Genomic DNA, 15,143 nt, shown 5'->3' with positions numbered 1-15,143 from the left:
GAGAGACGCCTTCTGAGGCTCTTTTGAATCCCACCAAAGCGGCATCTTGAATGCTGGTCAGTAGACATTTGCGTGAATATCAGGTTAGGCCGTGCACGCCCTCCTCAGCAGGGGCTTGTAACTCTCCTATCCCTCGGCCTTAGTGTCTGGTAGGTTTTTGTTTTTTTGTCTTTTTAGGGCTGCGGTTGCGACATATGGAAGTTCCCAATTCCCAGAGGCAGAATTGGAGCCACAGCTGCCGGCCTACGCCACAGCCACAGGGGATCTGAGCTGCATCTGCAACCTACACCACAGCTCATGGCAACGCTGGATCCTTAACCCACTCTCGAGGCCAGGGATTGAAGCCGTGTCTTCATGGATCCTAGTTGGGTTTGTTACTGCTGAGCCACGATGGGAACTCCTGGTAGATATTTTAAAACATACTCACTGAACAAATGATCAAAGTCTCGTGGAAGAAAAGTTCTCAGTTCTCAGCACTCTGGAACCATCGTTATCATCCCATGGACCTTGAGCTCTGGAATTGCTCCTTTTCCTCTTTGCACTGGTGGCTGGGAAGCTCACAAACACATCACACTCCATCTCTAGCTACTTGAGGGTATGAGTTGAATTTTTCATTTTAATTTTTTAAAATGAAAGATTTATTGGGAGTTCCCATTGTGGCTCAGTGGTTAGCGACCCTAACCTGTATCCATGAGGACACGGGTTTGATCCCTGCCCTCAGTGGGTAAAGGATCCTGCGTTGCTGTGGCTGTGGTGTGGGCCTGCAGCTACAGCTCCGCTTCAGCCCCTAACCTGGGAACCTCCATATGCCGCAGGCGTGGGCCTGAAAAAATAAAGACATAAATAAACAAAAATAAATTAAAAATTTATTGGAGTAGAGTTGACTTGCAATGTAGTGTTAGTTTCAGGTGCACAGAAAAGTGAATCAGTTACACGTATACTAAATCCATTCCTTCTCAGATTCTTGTCCATGCAGGTTATTAGAATATTGAGTGGAGCTCCCTGCACTGTTGGGTGGCAGGTTCTTGTCAGTTCTCTGTTTTATGTGCAGTAGTGTGTAGGCCATGAGTTTTACACCAACGATCATTCTGGCTTCGATTTCTTTCCCTACTTGCTTAATTTGCTTGGATCATGTGTATTGGCAAAGCCCCTGAAGTCATTTTTGGAGAGCAAAGCGGGTAGGTGACAGGATGGAGAGAGAGACGCAGAGGTGGCGGAGGCAGAAAGGCAGGTGGGGGGGGGAGGCTGGGGTGAGAAGGCAGTGTTGAGGGGTGGCATCCTCCTCACCCGGGGACTGCTTCAGGGCCTTGTAAGGCCCGCATGGCCTTAGCACCAAGCCCAGCCCGTCGTACCTGCTCAACAAGGTCCTGATAGGTGGAGTGGCTGTTTCCTGGGCTCCGTGAATATTTGTGGATTGGCTTTTTTCAGTCTGTATCTTTAATTTCCGTTGGATTCTTGGACTTCTTCCTCTGTTTGGGAAGCAGCGTGATGCATCAGACAGAAATGAGTGTTGGAGCCAAACAGACCGGGGGTTGAAAACCGACCCTGCTGTTGACTGGCGTGTGCCCTTGGCCAAGACAGGCCGCTCTCTCTGGGCCAGTTTTTTCATCTGCAGCATAGGGGTGATGGCGTTTACTGCCCAGTCCTGGGAGCGCTTACTGAGGGGAGTGTGTGAAGTGCCCTGTGGTGTGTAGCCCAGAGGGGCCGCTTAGGGAATCCTTGCCCCCTCCCACCCCCGACATGGGACACACCGGGCAGCTGCTCATGACCAAGTGGCCCACAGTTCTGGCACGGGGCACCATGGCCTTGGCCCCACAAGCCAGCCTCCAGTCTGACTGGGCTCCTCAGCCCCTACTGAGTTCATTTTACTGAATTCTTTGGCTTCTAGATACTCATCCCCTCAGGTCAGCAGGTGGACAGGCCGCAGCCTGTCTTTCTGAGGTACGTGTGGCCTTTGGCCTAGGGAATCACGTACCCATGTTGAAAGTCTGTGTCTCGTGTGGTTTGCTGTATGATTAGAGGACAGTCCGGAGTCCGTGAGGTGGCAGCTCCGGGTCAGACCGCTGCGATCGCCGTTCTCGGACTGGGGTCGGGTCCCCGAGGCGATGGGAAGGTTTAGACCGTGGCGTCTGCTCGTCGGGCCGGTTCCTGTCCTAGTGCCACGCCGTGGTCTCCTCGCTAGGACCTGTGTGTCCTGCGTCTGCCACGCCCCAGGATTTGAGGCCTTTGGCCCGTGGAGAAATGTTACCCCTGGCCTTTGAGGGCCTCATAGTTGCTGGTTGTGCTGAGCAGGTGCTTTGCTTGTCAGCTTTGCTTTTTGTCTGATTTATGCTTATTAAGTGTATGAGTTAATGGCAGGTTGTTGACGACTGTTCTGGGCTTGGCAGGACTGCGGCTCACTTCTCCTGGTCTGTCCTCGTGGTGGGGAAAGAACAGTCGCCTTACTTACGTTCCAGCCAGGAAGTAGACATATCTCATAAATAAGACTCTAATATGACTGTGTGATAAATATCCACTGACTGTCTACTGTCTGTTCTTGCTCCCTTGTGGGGACATTGCAATGAGGTCTCACTGTGACGTGTGGAAAACTAGGCTCAATACTGACGGAGGCCAGGGGGTGATGTGGAAACTGTGGCTTTGAAAAATATCAGTCCCATAAGCTTGCTTGATTGATTGATTTGCTTGTTTTTGGGGGAGAGGATCTGCCGCTTTGCCTGAAAAATAGAGGTGGAACAGTTTCATTCGTCGAGCAGACCGATCCTTGTTTCTCTACCTGGAAGTAGTGACTAAGGACAAAGGGGGGTTTCTGAGAATTGGGGCTCGTATTGTCTCGCAGAGCAGAGGCGGAGCAGAGGGGCTGTGTCATCCCCGAGCGACCCAGCGTCAGCCCGGGCCTGTCCTCGGTCCGGCTGCGGCTCAACCGCAGACGTTTCCATGCACCGTGGGGGGCGCTAGAGCTGCTCGTGTTGCTGTGGAGGGTTATGACGTTGGGCTCCGTTTTCGCCTGCAGGAGTTGCTAAGTCGTACATCTCTGGAGACCCAGAAGCTCGATCTGCTGACGGAAGTGTCTGAGCTGAAGCTCAAGCTCGTGGGCATGGAGAAGGAGCAGAGAGAACAGGAGGAGAAGCAGAAAAAAGCAGAGGTGAGTGGGAGACATCACGTGCCGGGGGGACCCGTACTGTCCGAAGCTCCGATCGGGAGCAGCAGGCCGCGTGTGGCCTTGGGCTGCCTGGTCAACCCCAAGCCTGGCAGCCACCGGGCGCCAGAAACATCGATGCACTAGAGACGCAATGATGTGCTAATACCAAGTTATCAGGTTTTGCTGTGGCTGCACATTTCAGCAAGGCCCAAACCACCCACTTTTGGCTTTAAGGCTTTCGCTTCCCTCAAGCTGCGGACAGGGATGGGGAGGGGAGAGTGGCGGGGGAGGACCGGACGAGACCTGGGGGGGCCCAGGACGTCTGCTGTGAGCGCCGAGGTAGGGACCAGGTAGGGGATGACGTCGGCTGCCCAGCAGGCCACCGTCACTCTCCCGGGGTCTGGAGGCACCCTCTGTTCCCTGACTGCGTTTCCCGACCGGCCGGAGTCCTTGGGTCACGTGCTGCTTTTCTCCTGCTGCTGAGCCCACGCGGAGGCTCTCTCTTGGAGCGTGTTTTCCGTGTCTTGTCTTGCTCTTGCTCCATACTCAATTGACCAGAGCCTTTTGATGGATACATGTTTTGGGTCAATGTTGGGCTCCGAGCTCCTTGATTTGAGAGAGACCAGGCTGTTTTAACCCCAGGTCATCACCTTCCACGTGCTTCTACCTGCAAGTCCCTGTTTGTTTCTGGCATCGGGAGATGGGGAAGGAAGATCGCCTCAGAAACACCTTGGCTCAGTTAGAGACCTAACTGCTTAATCGCCCTTAGAACTTCAACAAGTCAACCACCTAACCCTTCTGAACTTGAATTTCTTTATCCGTAAAATAGGTAACCATGTGATGAGATAAGGAAAAAAAAAAATCACAAAAAAGCTAGGTCTGTGTCGCAGGGTCCTTTGCTTCCACGCAGGCATCTCTAAAACCTAAAGACGGATTTTGTTCTTTCGGTTAAATGCCAGTATCATCACGTCCTGACCCTGGGCACCTCTCTGTTTACTGGGTAAATACTGGTGACTGAGACACTTGTCATTCGTGGGGCATATTCCTTGCGTTGTTTTTGAGAGCCTGCCCATTAGTAAGAAGGGTAGTTGCCATACGGAAATTTATCTCCATTAGGCTGCGGGCACTATCTTCTAGTGACTCGGAGTGCAGGCTCGTGCAGCACATCTTCTGGCTGTAATCCAGGCTCAGCTACTCTGTAGCTTTGTGATCTCAGGCAAGTTATTAAGCCTCCGAAACCTTTGTTTCTTCTGTCAAATGGAGATAGTAATACTTGCTTTCTGCTCGGTGGTTCTGAGGGAGGAATGAGATAATGTATATGCATAATCCTTAGCATGGAGCTGGCCACATGGTTATAACGAGCTTTTATCAATTACTGACTGTGCGGTTAAGCCTGCTGGACATGGAAATACAGATCTAGCTGTGTTATTGCCCTCCTGCAAAGTTCACGCAGACCAAAAACTTATCTGAGTGTCAGTTGTTGATAAATGCTGCTGCTTAAATATTCAGAGGGAAGCAATGGAATTTTCTCCAGGTTTTAGAGTTATTTTACCCATATTTCCAGCTGTGTGGTCACACGTGGATATACTTTCAGGCTTGGAGGCAGAATTGAATAAACTCTGTCAGAAGGCCGAAAGTCGTAGAGACAATTCAAGCTGCTTAAGGAAAGAAAAAAGAAGGAAAGACAAGAAAGCAAAAAGAAGGAAAAGAAAGAGTCACAGCACTGGAAGGACCTAGAGTTTAAAAAGCTCGTATTACTGGATCCAGATGGCTTGACCATGTCGTTAGAAATCGGGCTGAGTGTATGATTCGGTTCTGTTCCAGCCTCCTTCTCAGGAAGGCCTCCCCACGTGGGGGCAGAGGTGGCCAGCAGCGCCTCTGCATGTTACCGGCCAACTCCTGCAGAGAGAGAGAGACTTTCTTAGGAGTTAGCAAAAGCCCCAGGATTGCATCTCACTGGGCCAGTTTGGTCACGTGCCCGGTTCTGAACCAGTCACTGTGGGGAACATGGACCCACGCATGGGCCTGTGTGTGTGTGAGAGAGAGAGAGAGAGAGACCATTGGGGAAAGAGCTGAGCCTGTTCCGAGCTGGGGCGGCCCAGTTTCTTTCTCAAGAAAGAAGGGGAACCCCCGCGTCTAGGCCAAGTGCCACCAAGGCGGTCATTTTTCCTTTTCCATAGGTTTACTTTTCAATCCGAATTTTTGTTTTCATTTTCTGGGAGGCTGTTCACACACGAGGCCACACAAACCCTGAGCTGCTGGCCTCAGTCCGACCAGATAAGAGCCCTTCCCAGTCGCTAGTACAAACATTAGGTTTCCACATGGAGGCATTTTTCAGGCTGTTCAAACTTGTGATCCTCAGCAAACAGCCACATGACCTGAAACAACTTTCTCCTCCTTGCCATTAAACATAACCTTTGCTAGTGTGCCAGAACCTCCGCCGCTCTTGGTCACTGGAACAGCCGAGGCTTAAAACCAGGCGGAGGACTCTCTAAGCTGCCCCATTGTCACGTGCGTGGAGGTGTTTGGGCAGGAGGCTGGCCAGCTCAGGTCCCCAGAAGAAAGAGAACACTGCTTTCCGTCCTTCCCTGCCGCTGTGGGTCCTTTGAATGTGCTTAGCCTAAGGCCTGATTACTTGTGGTTTGAAAGAAGCAGGAGGTTTTTTTCCTGCAGTAGCTAGATCTGAAGTAAACTCCTGTCCGTGTAAAAAGCTCAGGCTTTTTTTATCCTAAGCCAGTAGCATCGCGGTGACTACAGATTTGGTCTATAATCCCGAGGACTTGGAGGTGCACGTTTCTTGTTAAGTGGAGAGAAGCTGGCAGCAGCCTTGCTCAGGCGTCCGTCAGGGGTGGCCTGGATGGGACGTGGGTGAACACCAGGGTTCCTGTTTTCTGTACCTCTTCTCCTGGCCTTGGGCCATGGTTCTGGGTCACTGCAGGGGACCCAAGATTGGCCCAATTAAATTTTACTCCTGAAAAGCAGGACTGTAGGGAAAGTGACCCACATGGAAAGTAAACACCACCATCAGGAGAGTGGAACCTGAAAGAAGGCGACCCAGAGGCAAAGCACTCCTTCTGTGGCGCACCTGTCAGCGCGCGTCCCTTGGGGGATCTTTTCAGAGGAGGGCATCTGGCTTCCCCAAGCACGGGGCAAGCAGGGGGCTGAGGTCGGACGGCTCCGACACGTACCAGAGCAGCCCTTCCAGAGGGGGGCAGGCACCCAGCATGTGCTGGAAAGTGGGGCCGGCCCAGTTGATGAGGGGGATAGCCCAGCGCGTGGAGAACCGGAAACCGCCCCCAGGATATTCTTGGCAGCAAGTGGACTGTCTTAGAGCACAGGTGGGGGGGGGGGGCGTACTTTCTTCCTAGGGCTGAGGCCATGCAATGGAGGGATTCTGACTTCTGAACCAGGGGCAATTGGAGTGATAGACTCGGAGTCCAGAGCAAAGGCTGGGGCGATTGTGTTTGCTCCGAGAAGAGCTGGCCTGACTGGGAGCGTTTTATTAGCCTTGTTTTGATTTTATTGACTCATTTTTGTTCGTATAGGAAATATACTCCAAATTCAAACGGTCTACACAGCAAAACCTCTCCTTCCATGTCTGTGCCACAGCCCACAGTCAGGCTCCAGTATTATCAGCTTGTTTTGTATCTTTCGGAGTTATCTTAGACACGGACAAGCATATTCATGTGCCTAAGTTCTTTCCTTCGTTTTTATACAAATAATACAGTACTCTAGACCTTTTTAAAGTTTATTTATTGAGCTGTAGTTGATTTACAATGTTGCGTTAATTTCTAGGGCACAGCAAAGTGATTCAGTTATGTGTGTGTGTGTGTGTGTGTATACATTTCATATTCTTTTCCTGTATGATTTATCCTAGGATGTTGCATGTCGTGCCCTGGGGACCTTGTTAGTTATCCCTTCTATATGCTGTTTGTATCTGCTGATTCCAAACTCTCACTCCATCCCGCCTCTACCCCCCTCTCCCTTGGCAGCAAGTCTATTCTCTGTTAGACCTTGCTCTCTCTCTTTTTTTTTTCCCTTTTGGGCCACACCTGCGGCACATAGAAGTACCCAGGCTAGGGGTCAAATCAGAGCTGCAGCTGCCAACCTGCACCACAGCTCACAGCAACACAGGATCCAGCAACACCGGATCCTTAACCCATTACGTCAGGCCAGGGATTGAACCCGCATCCTCAGGGATACAACCTGCTGAGCCACAACGGGAAGTCCACAGCTTGCTTTTTTAATTGAGCAGTCATAGAGTTCACGTCATACCAAGTACATTAAAAAAATGTACTTGATATTCATACATCTTTATACTTGCATTTTATAGTCATCTTTATACTTGCATATTATTTCTCTGTCTCGGCCCTCATTTATTTAACCAGTTCTCTTTTGGTGATTATTTGTTTCCAAGTGTTTGCTGTTCCAAGCAAGGCTGCTGCGAGTAACCGTGACCTGTGCGAGGCGGTTGAAGGGTCAAAGGGTACATGCACTTGAACTTTTGACAGGTAGGGAGTCGATGTTCCCACCAGCGGTGTGACAGCCGAGCGTGAAGGAAGCCGGAGAGAAACAAAACCTGTGAACAAGTTTAACAGGTGGGATGGCGTGGGAACGACTGTGATCATGGGAGGTGCCCAGTCGTTTCATGCAGAAAAGAACCTTAAAAAAAAAAAAAAAAAAAACTTTGATGGTTGGCAAAGCAGGAGCAATAAACTAAGTGAGTCGAGGTTACAGAACAGTGATTGAAACCTTATAAATGTTACCTGGACGAGACGACATGGGACCTAAGAATGGAAACACCACTACAAGAGGCTCTGCCCTGTGGGAGAGAAACAGACCCGTTCAGAGGAGATGTGCCAGCCCTGGAGACAAAGAATTGTGAAAATAAGGTGACGTGCCAGGCCCGAGGATGGGCATGCTGGAAAACGGCACCTCCACGTGCATGGGGGGCGGCGAGAGTGTCCCCGGCGTGCCGGGCATATCATAGGGTCACGTGGAGCAGAGGAGGCAGGCAGGTGCACTCCCGGTACAGTCCCAGAGTGACGGGGACAGATAGCAGTCATGGGGGGTGGGGAGAGAGTTGGGGAGCTCTCCTCAAAAGCCCCTCTAGCTAAACACGGACGTGTTCCAAAGGTTGGTCCCCCCCCCCGCCCATTTATAGTTTCTGCCTGGAACCTAGAGAAAGACACCAGGAAAGCTGCCGCTCTAGCTCTTGTGCTGAAGCAAAGGGAGAACCTTGCTTGCGCAGTGAAAGTGCTGGGCACCTCGAGAGCGCGGCCACGGTGCTCGTGAGCGTTCACCCCAGGGAGGGAGGGGAGGCTCGACACAGCAGACACGCGCTATAGATGCTGGTTGACCAGGCCTTGGAAAGCTCAGGAGTGAAATAGCAGCCATGACTCAAGAATACTGAACTACTTAAAAAGGTAATTCTGATTATGTGACCTCATGAGTAATACCAGTAAAAAGGAAACGCCTAGAGGGTACCTCGAGAGAAGCTGGTTTTCAGAGAGGCTTGTGTGGAAGATAGAAAGGTCACAGAAAGTGACCTGCACAACCAGCATCAGGACGGGCAAAGCCGCCGAGGCCAGTGGTGAGGACAGTAGAAAGAAAGGCTTTCCGTTAAAGCTACGTTCTTGATGAGATCAAAGAAAGAATGGGCTCGGCCCCACTGATGCCTCTGACAGGTGCACAGAGCTCCGCAGAGACAGCGCTAGACGGTGACTCCTCGTGGCCAAGGCCAGCCGGGCAGGGACCCTCAACCCTTGTCGGGCGTCTGAGCTAGATCGTGCCTGCTTGACGTCACTAGGCTCGTGCATCTCTGTGTCTTGACCCAGGCAGAATTATTCCCTCACTCGGCCCGAAAGCCCCACGCTCCTGCTGGCTTAGCACCTGCAGCCTGTTGTGGTTGTTATGTGTGTGTCCCCCCACTCACCTGGGAGCACCATTGCTTCCTGAGGCCTTGGATCCCTGCAGAGCGATCCCCGGTGTCTGTGGCGTGGATACAGGAAGCCCAGTAGGGCTGCTGGCGCGAGGGGTTGGGAACTGAGCAGGTGTGGCCTCCAGGGGGGCAGTTATTTTTCCAAAGCAGCTGTCAAGGCCAGAAGGCTCTTGAAGGTACCAAGGAGTCAGGCTTGGCGTGGGGAGTGAGGGAGAGCTTGGGGTTGGGGCCGCAGCAGCGTGCGTGCGTGTGGCCCTGTGCGCGGGCGACGACGGCGTGTTTGGGGAGGGAGGTAGCGTGTGCACACGGGCGTCTGCAGAAGGGACGCGTCCGGATGTGGGCCCGGTTCCGCTGTGGCTGGACTCTGGGCCCCAGAGGCCCACGTGCAAGGCCGGCCCAGGGGAGTGTGGCTCAAGGGAGCTGCCGGAGGGCTGTTCCTACTGCAGGCCAGGCCCGAGGAGCGGGTGGCGCAGGCGCGGAAAACGCCGCTCTTTTGGTTCCTGCGGAGGGCGCGGCTCGGCGCAGGGACTGCGGGGCGCCCTGCGCTCCGCCCTCCGGCTCTGCCCCGTGTCCGAGGGCTCCCTGAGTGCTGAGCGCCCTTCTCTCCTCTCTCTTCCTTCCTGCAGTCGGTTCTGAATGTGATCAGTGAGCTGCAGGAGCAGATGCGTGGGCTGCAGCTGGACATCCACAGGCAGATGCAAGAGCGCCTCGTACTCAGTAGGGAGCACCCTGAGGAGGTGGCGGCCCGACCCCAGCCCTGCAGCCGGGCCTGTGCCCGTGGGGAGGGGTCCCCTGTAGGAACCGCACTTAAGTATCCGGGAGCATGCGTGTGGGGAGCATCTCGGGGCGGAGGGGCCGGGTGTCTCCTAACCAGAGCAGTGTGCTGTGGCCTAACAGGGACCTGCGGTGGCCTCTGGGCAGGGCTCGGGCCTCGCTGCCCTCGGACCGAGCTGAGTCCATGACCCTCGCTGACCAGGGTCTGAGCGCGCGAGGCCAACCCTCCGCCAGGTGGCAGCCCTCATCTCCCTCCGGCCTGGGCATGAGGCGTGTCCGGCGCCCCGCGTGATGGGGGGTTTGTGCAAAAGGAGGGGCTTCGTGATCGCCCCTCCCCGGAGCGACTGAGACGCTCATTCTCCTTCCTGGGCTGGGAGGTGGAATGAGATGTCATCTCAGGTGACTTGTTCTTTTAATTTGAGAGAAAACAGCATTCTGAAAGAATCCTTTCAAGTGTGTTTTTAAAGCGGCTTATCCCCAGTGAGAAAATAGAACCCAGGGTTCCATGCGCTGTGGCCGTTGCCATCGCATGAGTGTCTAGAGAAGTTCGCCCGTTCAAGGGAGAACATCACGGGGTGTCACGGCCTCTGGACCCGGTGGGTTCATCTGATCGGGGTTCTGGAGTGGGCCCCTCACACGGGGGTCACCGGGTCCTGCGTGGTGGCAGGTACACAGAGGTGGCCTGTGTCTCCAAGGCCCTCCCTTAGGACTTGCAAGCTCAAGGGAAGGGCGAGTTCTCAGTAGCCAGGTCACCGTAGCCAGGTCTGTGGGACGCGGCCGTGCTTGGTGCTCAACTCTGGAACGCCGGGAACATCGCTACCCAGACGTGGGCGGGAAGGGAGGGCTCAGCGGGGAACCAGTGAGAATGAGAGGTGGGGACAGCTCTGGAGAGGCTGCTGGGGCGAACCCCGTGTTGAGTGTCTGACCCAGAGAGGTTGCAAAAGAAGTCACGTGTGCAGCGGTGTGGATAGCCTGTCACAGGCAACAGGCAGCTCAGGAAGAGGATGCCCCAAAGAGGCCATGAGGGCTGGGATGTCACGCTCTGTGTCCCCACAGCTGTAGCTCCTCAGGAACCTCCTCTTCCGGTTCTGCCCCCAGCAGGCCGGGTGTCCCCTCCGGTGGGGCCAGAAATGGTCTCAGAAAATGATCCTGGATCTGCTTGCAAGTCACCCTAGGTCTTAAGTCTGATGTGGCAGATCTCAGAGGCAATAACCGTGGCTCGGAGGACAGCTTTTGTTTGCTTTTTATGCACGTGCGGCGTATGGAGGTTCCCAGGCTAGGGGTCAAATCGGAGCTGCAGCCGCCGGCCTACACCACAGCCACAGCCATGCGGGATCCAAGCCGCGTCTGTGACCTACACCACAGCTCACGGCAACACCAGATCCTTAACCCTCCCAGTGAGGCCAGGGATCAAACCTGCAGCCTTGTGGATACGAGTTGGGTTCATTACCACTGAGCCATAGTGGGAACTCTGACTTTTCTCTCTCTCTCTCTCTCCTTTTTTTTTTTTTCGGTCTTTTTAGGGCTCCACCGTGGCACATGGAGGTTCCCAGGCTAGGGGTTGAATCAGAGCTGCAGCTGCCAGACTACACCACAGCCACAGCAACACGAGATCCGAGCCACATCTGTGACCTACACCGCAGCTCATGGCAACGCCAGATCCTTAACCCACTGAGCGAGGCCAGGGATCGAACCCGCAACCTCATGGATACTAGTTGGGTTCATTACCACTGAGCCACAACAGGAGCTCTTACATTTTTTTTTTTAAAGGGCATTAACAAATGTTCGCCTTAGCTACAAGAAAATCATAGTAAATAATCCCCATGCAATCCAGCTTTCTGGTGGATCGTCTCAGAATGCACAGAGCTCCATGCCAGTTAAATGATGGCTTGAGTGTTACGTGTTCATCCATCCAGAGTGATGCATTCCCACCACATGCCAGGGGTCAGCAGAACTCATGGCGTTCGCAGTGGAGCAGGAGACGTAGCCATGAGCCGTCACACCAGTGCGTGTTTAACTGCAGACGAGCGAGGAGGCTCTAACAGGTGTCACCAGAGTGGCAACCTGGTCAGGTGTGGAGGCGGACACAGCCTAGTTGAGGGAGGCAGGAGGGTGGGCAGGGATGCACCTGGCAGGTAGTTCCAGAGCGAGGGGGCAGCACGCGTGAGGTCCCGAGGGGGGAAGAGGCATTAAAAAGTATCAGGCGTGGTTGGATCATAACCAGAGGGAGAAAACGATGCCAGAGGCAGGCAGGGCGCTGGGTCGGGCCAGGCTGTGTGGGTCGTGGGGTAGAGTCGACAGGACCCCCCCCCCCCCCCCCCCGTGGTGAGACTGTCCAGGCTCTCGAGACCACCTGCTGGGCCAGGGTCATGGGGATAAGAGCTGGAGAAAAATGGGCGATTCCCGTGATGCCCTTGGAGGCAGGAGAAACAAGACTTGGGGTGAGGTGCAGATGGAGAGACAGGTGGAGACGCCCGGCCTGGGTGCCAGGTCCTGGCTCAGGTGACCAGGTGGTTGGAGATGCCATTTAGTGAGACAGGCATGTCCAGGAGGGGGGGAGGAGGTGCCGTGGGGCCCATGAGATGCCTACGTGCCACCCACGTGTTAAGTGGGAGGATTGCTACCTGAATCTGGCGTCTGGAGCCTCTGGGGAAGCAGCCGCTTTTATGCTAGTTTCTTTCGGATAGAGACCACTTAGCAGCACCATTTCCTTTAACAAGGAGCCCAGGTTTGGGACAAGGGTGCTGAGTGCTGTCTTACTGAAGGGGTTCCTTAGAAGGCTGGGGCCCAGGGGCCCGAAGCTCAGGCCTGACTCCCAGCTCCCCGTGGACAGCTTTGTCCGTGTCCCTCCCTCACTCAGCAGCCTGCACTGGCTCTCTGCTCTCCAGAGAACGGCATCAGCGGGCCTTATGTTCTCAGCCCCCTTATCCTGGCGGCCTCGCGTCTGCTCAGTGCTGCCCGTCCCCCGCTCCAGCCCAGCGGGCCGTCCTGCTTGGTGCCTCCCGTCCACTCCTGGATGCCTCCTCCCTCCCCTCAAGCCACTTCTCCTCTGAACTGGAACCCCCGGACTGGGCTCTACAGGTGCCACGTAGCGTCTGTCCGTTGGTGGTGTACCTCTGTCCTCCCGGCTGTCACTGCCTCTGGGAAACCCCTCTGGATCGCTGACCGGCCCTGGGTTCCTCCGCCCAGCACAGGGCCTCCCCGAGTGCCTGCTTCCAGCCCCTTCGCCTGTGGGAAGCCGCCTCATGTCTGCCTCTCTGTTTTTTTCTGCTTACAAATCCCCCCTGTCCTGCCCCCTCCATGTCCTGCCCCATGGGGAGCACAGGTGTCAGAAAGGGGTGGGCAGAACAGGCTCTAAAAACATTTTCTGTCTTTTGTCTGGAACTCCCAGGCCTTTGTTTTTTGGAGTTTTTTGTTTTGTTTTTGTTTTTGTTTTTGGCTGCCCGGCGGCATATGGAGTTTCCAGCCAGGGATCGGATCTGCGCTGCAGTTGCAGCCTACGCCACGGCTGTGGCAATGCTGGATCCTTAACCCACTGGGCCAGGCTGGGGATTGAACCTGCGTCCCACGGCTCCAGAGATGCTGCCGATCCCATCGCCCCACAGTGCAAACTCCATGGCTTTTGTTTTGAATGGGCACACGCCGGGTCCTGAAACAAGGACTGTGGTTAAAGCTTGGAGCCCCAGTCTGTAGCCTGGCGTCGGGGGCCCCCGCTGGGCACCCCATGTGCATGTGCTTATCCAGCGCCATAGGTCCGGGAACCTTCTGCTCCTCACCCACCAGGCTCTCTCTTCTTCATCCCTCTAGGAGTTACTGCAGGAGCTCCGGCACCTCAAAATCAAGGTGGAAGAGTTGGAAAACGAACGGAATCAGTATGAGTGGAAGCTGAAGGCCACCAAGGTAAGAGGCTGTCCCGACGGCCGTGGAGAGGTGCCCGCCCAAGGGGGGCATCTGCCTGAACCTGAGCAAGGGACATCCACCCCCCCGTGTGCCCACAGCGCAGGCGGATACGTTTAATCCAGGAGGGTCTTCTCGGGAAAGCCCATGAGACCAGGAGCTGCCTCTGCCGGGTCCCCAGGCTGACACTGGGCCGAGCAGGGGCCCTGTGAGTGAGCGAGCAAGCGACAGGTCCCCGGGCAGATGGCTGCCAGTACTGTCCTGGCTGTGGCACATTAAGCTGAGCAGCCCCTAATCATCATTCTCTGAAACGAGATGTGTGTGTTTTTAGCACTTCCCCAAGATATGCTGTACACTTGGGATTTTTTTTAACCAAACCGTGTTTCTGTGGAACTGGGGAGCTTGCTCTCTTAAGGCCCCCAGTGATGCATTCCCGTGGGAAGTACGTTTTTCCCTCCCTCCGTTATTTCTTCGTTCCTCTCCTCTCCTCGTGGAAATGGATTCCACCCACAGTCAGTTGATTGATTGGGTCGGGACACTGTACTTAAAAATGGCGAATTTGCTGTCGCTTCAGTGTTAGATTTAAAACACAGTTAGACCTGGGGGAGGAGAGGGGTTGGGGGGGGCGGATGCTCTGAAACCCTGAAGCAGCTTTGCTGCCCAAGGAGTCAGCCGGTCAGGGCTGCCCTGGGCGGGTGCACCCCACCTTCCCCAAGGGCTCGGCGGTGCCACCCACTCGTGTGAGCAGATGGTCCCCTAGGCATTCTCCTCTCAGAAGTAACATCTGGTTTGTACTTTTAGTTTAATTTCTTCTGTAACTTTTAATGAATATATACCCAGTAATACTCCTTATAAAAAGTTTAAAGGGATAAAAAAATCACTCATGTACCATCCAGGAGCTACTGCTCTTAGTATTTCCTTCCAGGCATTTCTCTATTTGGTGTCTTTCTCTCTCTCTCTCTGCTCTTTCTCTTTCTCTCCGCCCCAACTCTTGGTGCTGAAAATTGATACACAACTTTGTACTGTGCCATTAAAACTCTGAACATGGTGTTCGGGGCTTTCTAGGGCTCTCCCGTGTTAAGGTAAAGAACGTTCTTACCTGTTTGACAGGCGAGGACACTGAGACACAGGGAAGTTAGGTAACTGTCCCAAGATTTTTCAGCGGGTCAGCAGCAACCCTAGACAGCCGCTTGTTTCCCCACAGCTCTGTTTTTATCGAAGGGTCCCTGTGTGTGTGCCTCCCTGTCCCCTGTTCTCGGAGCATTTTTCCAGGCAGCTCAGAACCCTCCCTCCCGGTGATTCCCTCGCATGAGCGAGTCCTGTCTGGGTGAAACCTTTGGACGGGTGCACACCGCCTTCTATTGTAAAACCAAACAGCTCTTTGAAGTCACC

The 15,143-nt window shown here is 54.2% G+C and overlaps 1 protein-coding gene across 12 annotated transcripts in view; it reads left to right on the top strand.

Annotated features, from left to right (window-relative positions):
• The window catches only part of PPFIBP2 (PPFIA binding protein 2), a 147,810-nt gene that overhangs the window by 98,417 nt on the left and 34,250 nt on the right, over positions 1 to 15,143 (top strand). For 8 of the 12 annotated variants that reach the window (XM_047753411.1, XM_047753409.1, XM_047753408.1 and 5 more), the window contains 3 exons: positions 3,011 to 3,142; positions 9,707 to 9,817; positions 13,662 to 13,754. In XM_047753411.1, the coding sequence (XP_047609367.1) occupies positions 3,011 to 3,142; positions 9,707 to 9,817; positions 13,662 to 13,754 (336 nt within the window). The remainder of the gene's footprint in view (positions 1 to 3,010; positions 3,143 to 9,706; positions 9,818 to 13,661; positions 13,755 to 15,143) is intronic. The other 4 variants (XM_047753413.1, XM_047753412.1, XM_047753405.1 and 1 more) reach the window with 1 other exon arrangement.

This window comes from Phacochoerus africanus, chromosome 11, assembly GCF_016906955.1.
Source record: "Phacochoerus africanus isolate WHEZ1 chromosome 11, ROS_Pafr_v1, whole genome shotgun sequence".
NCBI classification, from domain to species: Eukaryota; Metazoa; Chordata; class Mammalia; order Artiodactyla; family Suidae; genus Phacochoerus; species Phacochoerus africanus.
This window is presented reverse-complemented; position numbering and strand designations above follow the sequence as displayed.